Genomic DNA, 19,267 nt, shown 5'->3' with positions numbered 1-19,267 from the left:
TTTACTTTTCCTTCAGAACATTAAGCCTATCTGGAGACGGGAGGCCTTGCTTCCATGAATAACTTCCCTGCTGCCTTTCCAAGTGGTAGGGTAACTTTTGTTTGTGCAATAGGTGCTTAGTAGGTATGTATTCTCTTGGTCTCGAGGGCTTGCAGGCTTTTTATGCTTGTCCTTGTTGTACCACTTGGATGCTGGGCTACTGCATACAAATGAGGAAACCCTTGGAAGGGTAGTAGCTTGGGTGGGAAATGGAAGAGAATCGTTCTCTGAGGGATTAATTTTATATGTGTTCATGATTCCTGCAGTTGATGTTCAGGAAGGGATGCTATAAGGGTGGCCCTAAGGGTCAGGAAAAACCTTTTCTATGGATTAACAGGTAGATATGGATTTAGTAGATTGTAAAATTGTTCTCAATTGTTGAAGACTGGGTTGGGAAATTATGTTGTTTAATTCTTTTAGATGAATGAATGTTAGAGCCATATTAGGTCTTAAAAGTCATCTATTCCAGACTCTCATTTACTAGATGAAGGTGAAACAGAGTAATGAAAGAGTTTTGCCATGGCCACATATTTTGTTAGTAAAAGGCACAAGACTTGGATTCAGAGTTCTACATTCATGTCAGCTCCCTCTCCCCTCTCTGTGTCATACTCAACACAAATACACGCAAGCACCTCTATATGTGCATGGCTCTGCAAACTGATTTAACTAACATTTAGGCAGACATAGAACAAATCAGACGTATCTGCAGTGTACATAATGGCAGTCACATATAGAAAGGTGTATTAGTAGATATAGATGATACAGATGTCATGCTTTTTCTCATGAATGAGGTAGAAGATATTATTCCCATTTCGGATTTGCAGAAAATAGGATTCTGAGAGGTTAAATGACAACTAAAGCCTGTCAGAGCCAACATGGGACCCTGTGTCCTCAGATCTTTGGTTCAGTGTCTTTCCCACTCCCCAACAACACCTCCCTAGACAAAGGTTTGCTCAGCGGACACCTCACAAAGTTGACCTTCTGGGTTTATTTTTCCTGCATTTATTTTTACTTAGATTGTCACAAGAAAAGGCTTCTGAAAAAAAAAAAAAACTGGCCCTCACAAAATTATGAATAAAAAAAATTGTATCTCCTTTTCTGTGTCCTCTGTCATTTGCCAACTTGTCCAACCATTTGCCTCCATGGTCCTTCCCCAGCCCTGCCCCTCCAGGTGCCCTGGAGTGCTCAGTGAGAAGCCCATTCCATCAGAGAGTAACAGTGACATGACCCCCTCATGACTTAATCTCCGCTGCCATTTTAGCCTATCCAGATTACGCATATAAAGGATGGTTCTCTAAGAAAACTAAATCCATAAAGGCTAATACTGTATAGAGGGCCTTCCAAACATGGAGAGCAAAGTGGAAAAGAAAATGACTAGAAAACTGAGTGAGTGGGGACCGGAAGGCTTGGGTGGCTTTATAACAAAGCTTTTTGTCATTTGGTGGAATCCATGTATGAATTAGGTTGTCCAGTAATTGTGGTGGGGTAACCTAGAACTGGGGGAACTAGAAGCAGGGGAAGATTAAGGAGGCATTAAGACTGGTAAGGAGTGAGCCAGTCTGCTGGCTGAATCGATGGAAAGGATGACTTCCAGACATTTCAACAGAAGAGACAGTATTCAGATATGGAGTAGGGGGTTGGAGAAAGGAGAAAAAATAACTTTATATGCAGCATATATTACAAAGAAATTAGTAGGTGTATTCTATGTAATGAATACATCAGTTGGTAAGAAGAATGTTAAGACCACTGTAATGAGTAGAAAAAGGATACAAACAGATCATTTGCCAAAAAGGAAATATGATATATAATGAACATATAGGAAAATAACTAACTTCTCTAAAAATCAGTTTGAATGACTGTGAAATATTTGTAAAATGCGAAAACAAAGCAATCATGGTTTATTAAACTAATAACTTATGTGTATTGCTGGTGATAATATGAATCATTTAAATGGTTTTGGACAGTAATATGGCAATGCATAGGAACTACAAAATTTTCCATACATCTTTATCTATTAATTTCACTTGTAGAAATTTAAAAAGAATTAAATATAGAAAAATACATGAAGGGGTTCATTGAAACATTATTTATAGTGGAGAAATAATCTAAATATAAAAGCACTAGACAGATGATTAAAGTATACATCCCCCCTCAAAAAAATGTCATGCAGCCTTTTATAATGCAGTTATGGAAATATTTAATATGGAAAGTAATAGTTCTAATAAAATAATTTAGATAGGCAAACTAACTATAGTAATCTCTTTATAACTGTGTAAAAATTATGCATGGATAAGGAGTAGAATGATGCTTGACCAAAATAAAAACATTTTCATTGACTGATGGTGTCATTGTTAGTAAGTTTTAAGATTTTTCCATGTAGTATTTCATTCATGCTGATGTAATATTTTTGCCCATAAAACAAGTAAAACACATACTGCATTATGCTTTTGCTAAATATCACTTTTGTGTTTTACTCAATTATATTTTCAAAATTCTTTGTATTTTGGGTCAGTGTTTCGGAGACTGATCATCCCATTTGCCTGAGAATCAGGGGGTTCCCAGGACTCCACACTTTTGGGGTAGGAACAAAAAATGTCCTGGCAAACCTGGAGGAATTGATCATCCTAAATATAGTGAAGATTAAAATTTTTCTTTTGTCTTTCTAAACCTAGTAGTTTATTCATGTACCAAACAGTGGTGAGAAAATGACGTCTTTGTTATTTGCTATTAATAGATTTTGACAAGCATAATATGGTTATTTTTGGTTTTAAACAACTCTTATTTTCTATTTAAATTGCTATCATATTTTAAAATTTGTAACAATGTAGCTTCCATTACATACAGAACACTGTAAGAGAAAACAGCACTTGAATCAACAAAGGACATCATATTCCATGTTTATCCTTGAAAATAGATTTACTGGTGGACACTGTGGATATTTCAAAGCAGGGAAAACAAACAAAAACCAATTCTAACAGAGCCTCCTAATGGTTGCCACTGGATCATGACCAAAACTCTTTGCTGGCTTTCCTGCTGCCCTCTTTAAGTCCTACTTTACTTGCCCTACCTGTTCATACCTCTAGTACAGCTCTGCCGGTTCATTGGGAACATTTTTTTCCCCTTCATAGTTAAAAAAATAAGTCCTGTTTGTTTGTTTCCCCCCACTTTTAAACTGCTTCTAATTTAGCATCTTAAAGTTTCCCTTTGGAGGAAACTTTTCCAAAAAGATTCTCTGGAAGAGCAAAGGCGTTATTCCATTGAGGTTTCCTAGTAACAATATGAAGTAAAGCCAATCCAGAAAGTGTCTAAGTATGAGCATTGATTACTCTCACACACCCACCCGTCACTAAGGCTCTTGCGTTGACTGCAGGCCTGTTGAAGCATCTCCCCTTTAATCTCTGCAAGATTGCAAGACTTGCTACTTCCAGGATTTCTTTTTCCAGGTAAATTCCAAAAATGGATTTAGATAGTCGGCACTAGTATATGTTTACTAAGGGGCATCTGATTTGATCAGTATTAGAAACTGAGACACTTTATATTTGAATAAAAGTGAACGTCATAGTTAAAAAGGTTTTTTTTTTTTTTTTTTTCAGAAGTTAAGTGAATTAACATCGCTATTTCTACATAAATTAACTGTCACTTTTAAGGGCATGTCAGTTTATTCTCCATCTACTATGTGTACACGTTCCTAAGACCTTATAGTATTTAATGAAGAGATCCTTTTTAAGTATTGATAGCCACAAGAAAATTATTCCATGTTTGATCTGTGTTAAAGAATCAAAGTCCAAGATCTTTGAATGGAACTTAGAATAAAAATGTAATTAGGTTACATCCCTAAAGTCTGATATATCTTTAAACAAGACTGCAAATGAAACTTTATTAGAGCTTCAAATGAATTATTTCATTGCCTTTTTTTTAATTCATTTTTTTCCCCTCTCTTTCATGTCTGTGTTACTGACACTGTGGCTTGTATTTTACCTGTCTTTTTCAGGGTGTTTTAATTATTTACTGCTTAAGGAGTAGCAAGCAGAGGAAGCTTCATTCAGAGGTGCCTGCTCTGTAGCGGGTTTCTTTTTCAAAGCTTTGCAAGGAGGTCTTGAATCGCTCGCTGCACTGAGCCTGCAGTTCCTGCCCCACTGATTCACCCTTCTGGACGCAGTATCTCCTCTGACTCTCTGAGAAGAGGCACTGCTCCTAGGAGGTACCACTCACCAAGAGTGAGAGGGGTGCTGGGTGCAAGTTGGATGAAGTGTGCTGTTTCCAACTAGTGTCTTAAAAAGCTTTCCATTTGAATAAGTGACACTGTTGCATAACGTTTTGACGTTGAAGCATTCCACACAACAGGCTCATCCAGATATGGCTCCAAATGGCAAACCTGAAAAAAAATAGATAAAATGGCATGAAAACTTACTGAACGTCCACAAAACACCAGGCACTTTGCAGGGTGCCGACGCAGCTCTTTTAGTGCCTGTTACAGCCATACCCTGAGGTTGGCATTGCTGTCCTTGTTTCAGAGCCCTTAAAGAAAGGGTGCGAGGGGTCCAATGATATCATGGTGCTCAGGTTTAAACCATGGCCTTTGCTTTTAAGTCAAACTGTCCTCCTTGTACAGTTTCCAAAGAGGGGTCACCTTGAGCAGATAAAGCCATCATGAGCTTTATCAAGCTCTGCCACCTGCTTGGTATGTGAAATTTAGGCAAGAGAACCCCTGAGGCTCATTTTCTCCATCCCTAAAATACAGATACTATTATCACGTATATGTGGAATCTAAAAAAATTAACAAATGACAATAACAAAATAGAAATGGACTCACACATACAGAGAAGAAACTAGTGGTTACCAGTGGAGAGAGGGAAGGGGGGAGGGGCAAGAGAAGGGTAGGGAGTTACAAGGTACAAACTACAATGTACAAAATAAATAAGCTACAGGGATGTATTGCACAACACAGGGAATATAGCCAATATTTTATAACATTAAATAATCTATAACAATTTGGAATCACTCTGTTGTACAACTGAAACTAATATAATATTGTAAATCAACTATACCTCAATAAAAAATAAATAAAATTTAAAATAAGATGTAGATACTTATATATGTATAAATATACATATATATATATATATATATATATATATATATATATATATACACACACACACACACACATATATATGTTACTATTCATGCTAGGCATATGGTGGTAAGGGCTCCACTAACATTATTTTTCTCCCTCCATACTCACCTAAATAGATTACTTTCAGTTAATTAGGTTTTTTGTAATATCCAAAGTTAGCACATGCATGTTGTCAATCAGAGTGACAATGTAAAGGGGAAAAGTTAATATCCTCACTCTCTACCATCTCCCATAAGAGAATCAATACTGATACTTTGGCAAATATGCTCTACACCTTTCTCTTTGCTCATGTAAGCATATAGTACACACAATCAGAATGTGGTTTATTTAAAATCATGAGCAATCTATAATTCAAGCAAGAAGTACATTATTGATTAAGTCCAGAGCAATATAATTCATTAGCTGATCTAATGTCAATATTGACTTTATTTCTCCTCAGACTTTCACACTTGTCGACACATTTTACTTAGTATTTTGAGATGAGGTGGAATGTTTATAAGCTTTTTAATGGCTAGTATTAATTTCCTATTGTTTATTCATTATACAAGTGGTTTACATTTTAAACAATTATTTGAGTGATTTCAATACTTCCAATTGTGAGCATTTAAAAGCAAAACCGCCCAATGCTTAATCCTTAGAAATTATAACACTTGGATGGAAACTACCATCTGAGGTTTAGTATGACAAGTTTATTATGACAAGTTTGGGCACCATGTCCATCCCTGACCACAATTCAGTAATCTAAAATCACAAACAACAACAATTAATAACAGTTCCTCCAGAATATTTGAAAAGTCCAGGCAAATTTTCTGGAATTTAAAAATTAACTCACCAGTATTGCCAACATCAGTGATAAAGCCTTTGGTGAGTTTCACCCACACCTGGTTTCCTGTCTTCCTGGGATCCTTTTCACTGTCTGGTTTAGTGACCTGTACTCTTTAACAGGGATATGATAGCATTCCTGTAATGTCTATCTGGAATCTTTGCTCAAAATGATAAAGGGTTCCATTTTTTAAATAACACTTTAAATTTCTTCTAAGTATCCCAAAGCAGCTACTCAAAAGTATGGGCACATTTTCTTCCCAGTTTATTAGGGAAGCCATTGAGTTACAGAAACCAAATCTGTTTTCCAGCATTCCATTTTGCAATGGTGTGCAGTGGGTTATAGTACAGAGCAGATCTCCCCTGACGAGAGATAAACCCTTGAAAGTGATAGTTTCCATTGGGAAGTATGACGAGCCCTTAATATTTCAGCGTGCATCGTGCCATTATAATTATCATAATTGAATGTTACAACCTAAAGATAATATAAATTGCTCATGCAGTTAAACTGAAATGGAGAGCAACGTCTTTTTGTTTTTACAAAAAGGCAATAACATATTTCTCTTTTTGCTACTGTTCAATTTGCTTCCAGCAGATTTTATGTCTACGTTGCACAGAATAGTAACTTAACCGCTGAAGACGTCCAGGAGCTCCAGATTAAAATGTAATATAATATACAAAAAGCTTTATTGTTCCTTTAGGTTGTTGTTTTAAACCAAAGTGTTTTAAACCAACCCTAAATTCTTCAACAAATGTGCACCATTTACAACTAAATATGCTTATGACTTATACCAGGGCTGCTGAAGAAATAGGCCTTACGGACCTGTCAAATTATTTTCATGCAATTTTTCCTGTAGCGTTATTTTTACTGGCAAGTGTGCAAGTTGATAGAAAAGGAAATAATTAGCTATTTTCAGAATTGCTGATGCATGGAGCTAAAGCAGGCCCGCCTGTGCATCTTAGAGATTGTGACATTTGAAATTACCTGAATGATACCAGAGCCATTTTTGGACATAATTAACACCTTGCCTAATTAATGTCAGGTCTAGACAGAGTCACACTCTTATTTAGGAAATTTTATTTCAAACTTGCTTACGCCTTTATTATATTGCAAACTTTAGATTTGTTTGCTGTTTTCTTAAGTGGAGCAACTTCTTTTTTTTTTTTTCTTTTTTCTTTTCCCTCCCCCTTCAAGTAATCAATGCACTGCTGAACGAGTTCATTTTAATGCACTCAATCATGCCTCTAATGTTCGTAGCTTACGGGCGCAAGCATCAGTAATGCAGGAATGTTATATGGCTTTAGTTTGGGCCATTTCATAAAATATTCATGGAATCAAAAATGTGCATCAAAATAGCGGCTGGGAGAATTACATTTATGTTCCTGCTTTTATGGCAGCTTCACATTTAAACCCATTTGAGTTAATATCTAGTCAATCTTCCTACTTTAAAAAAAAACTAAAATGGGAGAGATCATATACATTCTCCTTTGCTTAATATTTGTTCTAGACATCTGCTGTGATACAACAAATATCTATAAACTTTCAGAGATGTTGTACCAGGGAAGAGGGGTAAGCAACAACCTGGGTAATACCCAAATGTATAAAATCTTATTTTCTCTGCGTAGTATTTATCTTAACATCCTACCGGACATTTTTCAGTTTACAACATTGTTTGGGTTTTGTTTGTATTTTTAAATAAATGGCTGGATTTCTTGTTTATGTGGGCTTTAGGTAAAGTGAAGCTCCTTTGTAGTAGTTTTATTTTAAGGGTACACTTTCTTTTGGGTGAAAAACTATAAATGCATACAACATTGTCGTTTATGTAGATGTTATATAATTGTTTTAAAAAAAACAAAAGCAAACCAAAAGAAAAAAACACCTGAGACTGAGGCTACTTCTATCCATGCCTGGATTCTTGTCTTACACGGTTGTTCGTAGTGTCTCCCATGATGTGTTTTCTGATACTATCTCGTGTTCTTGAGCTAACTCCATTACTGATGGTATTGGTGGAAGGTCACCACCAGTCGCTCCCACAAAACATCGTGGCTCCATTTTCTTCCCTGATTCAATTGAAATATGAGTGGACACTCTGGATTCTTTTCTTAGCATAGAACCAGGTACTTAGCTGAACAATAGTTAGTATGCCTTTCTTGTCACAGTTACTCCTGTGATGTTTGTTACTCATAGTGATGAGTAATTCCTGATGCAACCAGATAAAGCTCATGTCCCTTCAGGAGACCTTTGACATCTATGAATGTGCCCTTCTCTTTTCTGTTTTCAGTAAACTTTTACTTTTGTGATACCTTGGTGTAATTCTTCGTCTCTCTGCCCTCTTTCTCAATGAAAAATAATGTTAACACCTGTGAATTCCAGAGAAGGACGATTATCTAGACGCTTGTCCTTCAACAAGATTGATGGTGGGATCCGGGAATCTTGTCTGGTCCTGATATATTAAAGTTTATTTGGTAACAAAGGGCAGACAACACATGAACACCGTGAAGAAGCTATAAAGGTTTGCCGTGAGCCAAATTTGAAAACCTGGTTTATGATCTTCATTTGTATTTACATGTGTAGTGTCAGAATGACCGCTTACAACATCTCTCAGGTATATTAAATTAAAAAATTTCGGATAAAAACAGGATGCATTATATCTTAATAAATATCTAGGGCTTCCTTGGTGGTGCAGTGGTTGAGAGCCCGCCTGCCGATGCAGGGGACGCGGGTTCGTGACCCGGTCCGGGAAGATCCCACATGCCGCGGAGCGGCTGGGCCCGTGAGCCATGGCCGCTGAGCCTGCGCGTCCGGAGCCTGTGCTCCGCAACGGAAGAGGCCACAACAGTGAGAGGCCTGCGTACCGCAAAAAAAAATTATATTAAATAAAATAAATAAATAAATATCTAGTCAATAGTAATATGAGTCTTTACTCAGAAAGTAAGAAAATCTTTAAAATCCTGTTCACCGTTGGAAATATAAATTTCATGGAAATGATATCATTGTTAATCATGCTTAAAGGGAAATACTTGCCTATTTAAACTACTATGCTCCCTTCATAGTGTAGGCATATTTTAATATTTTTAAATCAAATATTATTACCATATTATAATATGTACTTTCAAATTCTGACCAGCCTTTAGAAATTGCAGCCTGGTCATTTGTGTGCTTCTGATTATTTGGATCAAATCCTTGCTGGCTTACTTACAGTCCTATTTGCCACCAAATAACTTTAGAAACGATTCCCTACATCTGAGGAGGGCTGGAAAATTCTTCTATGTAGTCATTGGTTTAAAATGTACTTTCAAATTCTGACCAGCCTTTAGAAATTGCAGCCTGGTCATTTGTGTGCTTCTGATTATTTGGATCAAATCCTTGCTGGCTTACTTACAGTCCTATTTGCCACCAAATAACTTTAGAAACGATTCCCTACATCTGAGGAGGGCTGGAAAATTCTTCTATGTAGTCACCTTGGTTTAAAACAGTGCTGATCACTACTATATTTAAAATAGATAACTAGTAAGGGCCTACTGGGTAGCGCAGGAAACTCTACTCAATATTCTTTAATAACCTGTATGGGAAAAGAATCTGAAAAGAGTGGATATATGTATATGTATAACTGAATCACTTTGCTGTGCACCTGAAACTAGCACAACATTGTAAATTAACTAGACTCCAATAAAAATTTTTAAATAAATAAATTTAAAAAACCACGCTGTGCTGATCAGAATCCCCAGTGACCTCCTCCGTGGCAAAGTGGTTAAGGAAGGGGACATGAAACCATGAATAACCTGTGACCACAGGTTAGGACTAAGTATGGGACATCCTAGGTGCCTTCACTCCATGGATGTCACCTCACGGTTTAGGATAGAGAATTTAGATGCAGGTTACAGAGCTGTTTCTACATCAGACTCCTTCAGGAAGACCAATGAGAAGCACATCAGTGGCCAGTATCTGTTCTTTCATGTTGGAGGATCTTGTGATTGCCTGAGTAGAGTCACAGAATTATAGAACTGGTAGAGACTAGAAATCACATAACTCAAGCATTGTTTTTAACTTCAGATATTTATGTCCAGAGAATCTAACTTACTCCACCCAAGTTTTCTGACTTGTACCTAATGTGGCAGAACTAGGTTGTGTGGGCGTTTGGTGATCCTGGGTTTAAATCCTAAAACATCACTTTTTAGGTATTTGAGTCATTTAATGTTTGTGAGCCTCGGTTTTCTCTTTGGTGCAAAAGAAAAGTCATATTTACTGCACCAGTTTTGGAAGGTTAAATAAGATAATGTCTGGGGAAAAAAATGTTCCATTTTGACTAGCACCCAGTAGGCCTTCAATAAATAGTAGCTCCCTGTTCCTTTTACCCAAGCATCTTGGACTGCTCCTTCCTCATGGCAAACTTCAAATATATCCTTGTAAGAGCTGAACCTTGGCAGATAATCATGACCTAAGCAGTACACTGGTACTAGTCCCAAGTGCTCAAGCAAAAATCAAACTCAACTGAAAAGTCTGTTTCTCAATCATTCCAAGGCCCCCTTCCATAGTAGCCAATTGAAACCCATGTCCTGAGAACCTCTCATTTTGTTTCTGCTTAGCCTGTGCAGGAAACCTAATCACATCAGTAACACAGAGGGAAGTCTGGCTTGTTCGGAATACAGAGACATGGTCCCCATCTTTGTCTCCCCCCTTCCCCCGCTTCAGCCCTCTCCCCATTTCCTCCACATATCCTTTCCCCACTTTCACCCTCCCCTCCCCTTACCTCCCCTTTCTTCCACCATGTGGATCAAATTTTGGACCCAGCTATCAGTTCTCATATGCTATTTACATCATTATGCCTCATTTGCATCTCATTGTAATTAGTCGGGTTATCCAAAGCTTCATCTCCTGGCTCTCCTCCTGGAATTCTTAGTGAATCTGTTATTTTATAACGCACTTTTGGACCCTCTTTCCATATGGTTACTGTGTGTGACCACAGATGCTGTTAGGCCCTTCCTAGTCTCCTTATGGTCCCAAGTTTTTCTGGAACTATCTGGTTTACTCACAGTTCCCTGTATCCACTTGTCCCTATTCACATGGCCAAAAAGAAATATGTATCCATACTTTATAAATAGATGGATGCTGGATAAAAAAAAGAACTCTCGTATACATCTTTCCAGGGATACAGAGCTATACTTTAGAGGCAGAAATATAGTTAACAGAGGGAACATAACACACATATATGTCAACGCTCCATTCGAGTTTTAAAAAAGAAACGAGAGTCATGGGTATTTGGAGAAAGGTGTTTCTGGCAGAGGTGCTGCAGGAGAGAGGTGAACAACTATGCCTGCTTTTGTGGGATGTAAGAGAAAAATTGTCAGTTAAATGTAAAGATAGAACAGTAAACTTCAACCTTCAGTATTTGCATCAAAATGAAAAAGGACTGGGCATTAATTTTAAAATAGTTTCCATTATATATTTCTCTTTACAAACTGAACACATTTTGATGATAGAAACATTAGAAAATGCCAATAATCAGGAAAAAAAAGCAGAAAAGAAACCAATTCATCACCCATGTAACACTAATAATGTTTTGTAAATGTTATCTGATGTTTTTCAATATTTTCACTTATCATAAGCACCTGTCCATGTAATCAAATATTCTTCTGTAATATCATATTTATGGCTTTGTAGTCTTTTATCACGTGAAAATTTCATAATACAAGTTTATAAACAGCTCAGCAGCACACACCTGCCTCTCTCTATGTATCTTTGCTGATATGCCCTCCTTCTGCATGGGACTCAGACTGGCCATGTCTTTACTGAATTTTTGTACAGCTTATTTGCTGATTATACATCTCCGTTGTGTTTCTTTTAAAATACTATTTGTCTTTATCTGTGCATTTTTAATATTTATTTTGATAGCAAATTCAGTGCAAAAATAGGAGGAAATTATATGCAATAGTGATGGCAGTGGCTACAGTATCCTGGAATGTCCAATCTGTAATATGCAGTGCATCTTATTTGAGGAAATGTATTGAGCCTAATATGGCCTACATAGGTTAATTTAATCAGTTGTGATAATATTGTCATAAGGACTCCACTACATATTTTGCAGGAAGACTATTGTTGTACTTAAAGAAAGGGAAAATAAATAGTGGCGATAATTCAATTGGCCTGTGGGTTTTTAAAAATATTATCACTATGCCAACTGGTAACAGCAGCTGTGTTTATTGAGTACCTACTCTGTATCAGATATTGAACAGGTATTAATTCATTTCTCACAATAACACCTTGAATAGTTACACTATAATCTTACTTGCAGAAGAATTAAATTCGGGCACAGAGAGTATAGCAATTAACCTGAGCCTAAACAGCAAAAATGGTAAAACTGCTATAGGAATTCAGGCTGTCTGTTTGGAGCCTGCACTCACTCTTAACTACGATTGTTGAAATGCCTAGATGTAAGTGATTTTCCAGTTCATTCCAATTAGATAACTCCAATACCATAAAAGAGCATTTACATTACAGGATTTTGTGTGCATTTCTACAAGGCAACTCACAAGTAAAATACAGTCTGTATCATGGAACTACAAACTACCCTTCCAGAAACGTGCTTGCTCACATTTCAAGGAATCAAATGACTTAAAGTTAATTTAGAGTTTTGGCTTTGAGAAGATATATTTCGGACTATATTATAAAATATAATTGAGAAGGGCAGTTAAGTTACATTGTAATTTTAAAATTAAATAACTTGGAAAGTCCAGTCAAACGTTGAGAAGTAGTTTAAAGCTCCATAATACTTAAATTTGAAATTTGTAAAAGTTGCATCCTTTCTCAAGACACCTGAATTCTCGAGAATGAAGAACTGCTTTCTGTTGGGAAAGCAGTGCAAGAAAGTGGTTTAAAGTGTGGGCTCTGGAATCAGACTGCCTGGATCTACTAAGCCACTGGCCAGGCAATCTTGCACAGAATTCTTAACCTCACTCTCTTCTACCTTAAAATGGAATCATAACAATCTCTTTTCCATAGGCCTGTTTTGACAATTAAATGAGAAATGCATATAAAGTGCACAGCACAGTTCCTTGCATATATAATGTTGAATAAATGTTAGCTAATATGATTGTTATTAATAATTATTACTTTACATTCACACCGTCTCCAAACATTTGCAATTCTCCTCAATTTCTGCTAGCCCAAGTACATCCCTTTAGCGGGTGTCCATTCAAAATCAGTGCTGAATCTGAGGTCCAAATTGAGATAGCTCCTTTCCCAGCTGAAGTCCTCTTCAGCCTTAGAAATACTTGGCTGCATTCCGTGGTTCTCTCCCCGTCCACACACTTTAATAGTAAAGCACAAGATGTATGCAAAATATTTAAAAATATGTTCTGGCCTGTGGTTTGTATTTATGAATGGCTTTTATTCTTCAGGTCAGCTTCTGGAAGCTGCGGAGCATTATGAGGCCTTCCATCAATTGACGCAGGGACGGATATGGAAGGATGAGACAGGCCGCGTTCTCAACTTGTTGGCCTGTGAGAGTCTCCTGAGGACTTACAGGTTACTCTCAGACAAAATGCTGGAAAATAAAGAATACAAACAGGCCATCAGAATTCTTATAAAAGCTTCTGAAATAGCCAAAGAAGGTGGGTGGAAAAGAGCACTCTCACGTTGCTGCCTTTAATGGGCAGATACTGCGTCTCCCAAGAGGGAGGTAAAAATTGTCAAGTGTTTGGGTGATTATTTCCTATGAAATGCAGGGACAAATGCCATCAATATACTTTCAAATTTCACTGTAAAACAGAGGGGCCTTAGTGCTGACAGCAAGAAATCCATTAGTTTCTTGAAAGCTTTATCTCTAAAATTGCAACCCTCTGGGAATAATGTTATAAAACAGTAAACCTGTGATGAGAAGGTAAGGTCATTTGCAAAAGTTAACTGTGTGTGTGTGTGTGTGTGTGTGTGTATGTGTGTGTGTGCGCACACCTGCACACGTGCGCGCGCGCGTGTGTGTGTGTGTGTGTGTGCTTAAGGTCATATATTTCTTAAAATCTGAGAGACCTTTCATTGTTTGTAAATTCCCTATTGTCGGGTAATAGGAAAGATATGATAAATATTTAGTTAAGAGTAACAGGAAGATAGAACTTTAATATATTTTAGACCCATGCCTGTCAAAGTGTGTGGCCTTTGGACTGGCAGCATCAGCATCACCAGGAAGCTTATGAGAAACGCAGCATCTCAGGCCCCACCCCGGACTGACTGCATCAGAATCTGCAGGTTTGCAAGATCTCCAGGTGATTTGTATGCACGCTTACAGCAGTGAAAATGCTTTTGCGACAGCTGATCACATCCTTAATATTCTATTATCATTAAAATATGTATAAAATATCAAGAAAAAAATTGGAACATATACTCATAAGCTTTTACTTTGTGAGATGCAAGGATATTTTGTGACCTCAGAGTAGTATATTAATAAATTACTTTTCATGAAGGAGAAAAAGATGGAAGTTACGCTCTTGAACTAAGTTCATTAGCTTGTGGACATATTTAATCAATTGGCTTATTGAGTAACAAATGGCTTATATGGAGTAAACAGGACTGATTTTCTGGGTTTGATTTTAATTTTTTAAAGAATGAAAGTAAAAGCTTATTCTCTCTGTTAATTTTTAAAAGTAATATTAGTTAAAATACCCATTGGACATCACCCCCAGTGAAAGATGTATCCCATTGAATGAACTGCTTTTGAATGAATGGTGACCTAGTACCTTCCCCAAAGGGGTACACACTGACATAAATTGTTAGCTCTTAGATCAATTTCAGCAGCTAACTTAGTCATGTGAAAAGTTATGTGGACTTTTAATGTAAGTTAATGTTATCAGGTAGGAAAAGGTATCTCACTTTAGGTTCACATTTGCTAAATTGTAAGGCTGTTCACAAAGAACGCAAGGTTCCTAGGCCCTCTTCCAATAGTCAGAGCCTGCCAAGCCGTCTCCTTTCTGAAAGCATCTCTCACTTTCCAAAGGACAGATAAAGAGAATAGGAGAAAACTTGCTTCTTCTGCTGTAATAATTTTTAATATCTTTTAAAGCCAATAAATACCTGTGCCCATGTTTTTCATCTAAGATGGTAGACAGGTTAAAAGATTGCACAGCATTTTATGGAGCTCTGACAGCCGCTGAAATGATCTGGGACAAAGCATCCCTTCTTACTGTTGTCTCCTACTTTGGTCAGGAAACCTGAAGCAGCAAGCTGAACGATTGCATGGATAACGCTTGCCTCCCACATTGATTTACATGGTACTTAAGGAGGACCGACATCCACTGTGCACCTTAGTTAGGACACCTTGGTGTAATGCACAAGTATAGCACCAGCCATACAGTGGTCTCATGACTCTATTATTCTATTATTTTCATCTTTCAGTCATCAATGGTCTTTAATAAATCCACAAAGTTGTACAAACATCAACACCGACCCCATACTCATTAGAAGGCATTCCCCATAGCCTCCTTCCCCTATCCCCTAGCAACCATTAATCTACTTTCCGTCTCTGTGGATTTACCTCTTCTGGATAGTTCACACAAATGGAATCATGCTATGTATATTCTTTTGAGTCCAGCTTCTTTCACTTAGCATCATGTTTTCAAGCTTCATCCATCTTGTAGATGGTATCACTACTTCATTCATTTTTATGGCCAAATAATACACTATTGTATGGTTGTATCACATTTTCTTTATCCATTCATCAGTTGATGGACATTTACGTTGTTCCCACCTTTTGTCTATTATGAATAATGCTACTATGAACATCTGTGTACCTGTTTTCAATTCCTTTGGGTAGATAACGTAGACGTGGCATTGCTGGGTGGTATAACTCTATGTTTAACTTCTTGAGGAACTGGCAAAGAGTTTTCCCAAGTCGCCGAACCATTTTACATTCCCATCAACAATGTATAAAGGGTTTCAATTTAGCCACATCCTCACCAGTACTTGTTACTTTCTGTCTTTTTATTACAGTCATCTTAGTAGGTATAAAGTGATATCTCACTGTGAATTTATTTTGCATCTCCCTGTTGGTTAATGATGTTGATCATCTTTTCACGTGCTTATTGCCCATTTGTATATCTTCTTTGCAGAAATGTCTATTCAGTTTCTTTGCCCATTTTTAATTGGATTATTTTGTCCTTTTATTATTGAGTTACAAGAATCCTCTAATATTCTAGATGCAAGTCCTTCATCAGATTTGGTTTCTTTTCACTTTCTGATGGTATCCATTGAAGCCCTAGTTTTTAATTTGATAAAGTGCAAAGTAATTTGTTTTTTCTTTTGTTGTTTGTGCTTTTGGTAGCATAACTAAGAAGGCTTCCACTAATACAAACTCATGAAGATTCACTTCTGCACTTTATTCTAAGAGTTTTATAGTTTTAACTCCTATATTTAGGGGTGTGTGTGTGTGTGTGTGTGTGATGTCAGAGGGTCCAACTTCACATTTTGTATGTGGATATCCAGTTGCCCCAGTACCAGTTGTTGAAAATGCTGTTCTTTCTCAATAAATTGTCTTGGGACCCTTGTTAAAAATAATTGACCATAAATGTGAGGGTTGTTTTCTAGATTCTTAATTCTATTGCAGTGATCCTCATGTCTGTCCTTATTCTACTACTACATATTTTTTATTGTGGTTTTATAGTAAGTTTTAAAATTGGGAAGTGCGAGTCTTCCAAATTGTCCTTTTTCAATATTGTTTTGGTCCTTCCACATTGCTTATATTTCCACATGATGTTTAGGACCAGTCTGTCTACGTCTCCAAAAATGACAGCTGGGATTTTGATAGGGATTGCATTGAATTTGTAGATCAGTTTGGGAAATATCGCTATCTTAACACTGTCTTCCAATTCAACAATATGGTTATCAGTCTATTTACATGTTATCTAATTTCTTTTAATGATGTTTTATAGTTTTCAGTGTACACATTTTGCCCTTGTTTGTTACATTTATTTGTAATATTTTATTCTTTTTGATGCTGTTGAAAATGGAATTTTTTCTTTTATTTTCAGATTGTTCATTGCTCGTGTGTAGAAATAAAATCAACTTTTTTTTTTCTTTTTTGCGGTACACGGGCCTCTCACTATTGTGGCCTCTCCCGTTGCGGAGCACAGGCTCCGGACGCTCAGGCCCAGCGGCCATGGTTCACGGGCCCAGCCGCTCCGCAGCATGTGGGATCTTCCCGGACCGGGACACATACCCGTGTCCCCTGCATCGGCAGGCGGACTCTCAACCACTGCGCCACCAGGGAAGCCCAGGCTGATACTCTTTGTCAATTATTTCACATATGTAGTCGCAGCTATGATGAATGACTATAGGTTTTACATGGTAGACTGGTATGGAATTTATATATGAATGTCAAAATGCTAATACTGGGTTTTGTATGTAGAGGGAAACTCCTCATAATTATATTGCTAATGCACGTTACTCACTTATTATCTGTGACCCAGGTAAATTGTATTAACATCAGCCTTTTTGATGAGTACACAGTTAGGTTTCAGAGATTGTTGATATAAATCTGTATACTTTGTTATAATAACTTTCTACTCTCTTAAAAAGCAAAGATTCTGTTTGTTGTAATAAACCAATTTCTTTAATACCATAATGATTTTTTCTACATTTGCGTTTTAGGAAATGACAGAAAGATGGAAGAAGAAGCTTCCTATTACTTGGGCTTAGCACACTTGGCTGCTGGAGAGTATGAAACAGCATTAGCAGTAAGTTCAAGTTGACTTTTAATCACTATCACTTTTAATTTTTATTTTATTATTATATTTGTTTTATATTTTTTATTGTATGTTGTTATAAGGCCAACAGAAATGGGGTGGGCTGGATGTCAGTGTACTTATTTATAGAGACTAAAGCAGAATAGCACTATTCTAGAAGCAATAAAAATTGGTTTTATTGATGAAAGTTAAATATATGGGGTAATGGGACCCTCCACTCCTATATCACCAAGGACAAGAGGAAATGGGTTTAAATGACAGCAAAAAGTAAATAGTAAAAAAAAAAAAAAAATTACAGCACACATAATATAATCTGAGAAAGTTTTCTTAGAAAAAACTGTAGTTAATAAGCAATAGATTGAATTGCATTGCAGTGAACCTTTCCTTTGTGTGTGGGGAGCGGGGGGGAAGGAGGGCTGCAAAGGTGGAAGGCATTGCTAGTCCCAATCTGAGAAGGAGCCTGCTTCAGGATAAAAATCAGTGTTTGCCTATTTTATGACCAGGGTTGGTGTGTTTGACTAAAAAACCCAAAAACCAAAATGTCAAGAGCTATCTTTTCCGTATTAAAACTGAAATCATTTTTCTTTCATTCTTCTCTTACCTCTAATATATTCCAACTGTAACTTCTTATTGAATTTCACATACATCTCATGTAATAATCCTATTCGATAAGAAGTATTGGCTTTATTTTTCAGCTCTGAGGAGCTCTTGTTGGCTCTTTTAGATATTCATGCTAAATAGCATTTCTGTGATTGGGCTAAATAGTTTTCTCTATCATCCTTAAAATTGGGTTTAATCGTAAGAGACTTGGGTTTTCCTAGTTGACTCTTCTACTTAATATTTTTTAGTTAATGACATGCACACAGCAAGGCTGTTGTGTTCCAGGTACTTTGAGGAACACAGAGGCCAACAAGATGCACTTTTCCCTTTAGGAGCTAGTTGAATGAGGGGGACCAACTTGTAAACAACTATAATTCAAAGCAAGATGAACAGGGGTTTTCTGAGTTCAGAGTAGTTAGTTTCAACACTGAAGATCAGGAAGGTTGCACAGAAGAGCTTTTGAGGGGCAGGATTTATACAGGCAGAAAGTGTGAGAGTCAAGGATGATAGCATATTAGACACACACACACTCCCACACTCTCAATATGATCATAGTCAGTGGGTTTGAGAAGCAATGAATTGTCATGTACAAGATAGGATACAGTAGGAGATCAAGTTGGAAAATTAGGTGAAAATTAGCTTATAGATTCTCTCTCTCTATCACATGGCAGGCACATGGCAAAATAAATTCACACAATACAATAGAGTTTACAGTGAAAAATAAATCTTCCTTCTGTCCCTGTACTCAGTCTCACAGTTCTTTTCTCAAAGGCAAATACAGTTACAAGTTTCTGGTTTATCCTTCCAAAAATATGCATAGATATGCCTGGCATATATATATGTGTGTCCTTTTTGTTGTTTACAAAATGGTAACGTTTTATACACACTGTTCTGTCCCCTGAGTTAACTTCCTCCATACTAATGTATATATAGACATGC

At 36.9% G+C, this 19,267-nt stretch overlaps 1 protein-coding gene across 1 annotated transcript in view; it reads left to right on the top strand.

The window, feature by feature from the left end:
* TTC29 (tetratricopeptide repeat domain 29) overlaps positions 1-19,267 on the top strand; it is a 255,359-nt gene that overhangs the window by 63,445 nt on the left and 172,647 nt on the right. The window contains exons 7-8 of the mRNA XM_007472002.1: positions 13,397-13,609; positions 17,634-17,719. Coding sequence (XP_007472064.1) covers positions 13,397-13,609; positions 17,634-17,719 — 299 coding nt within the window. The remainder of the gene's footprint in view (positions 1-13,396; positions 13,610-17,633; positions 17,720-19,267) is intronic.

The sequence above is a fragment of the Lipotes vexillifer genome, unplaced genomic scaffold, assembly GCF_000442215.2.
Source record: "Lipotes vexillifer unplaced genomic scaffold, Lipotes_vexillifer_v1.1 scaffold269, whole genome shotgun sequence".
Classification (NCBI taxonomy): Eukaryota; Metazoa; Chordata; class Mammalia; order Artiodactyla; family Lipotidae; genus Lipotes; species Lipotes vexillifer.
The sequence above is the reverse complement of the archived record's forward strand: the minus strand, read 5'-3'. Positions and strand labels throughout refer to the sequence as shown.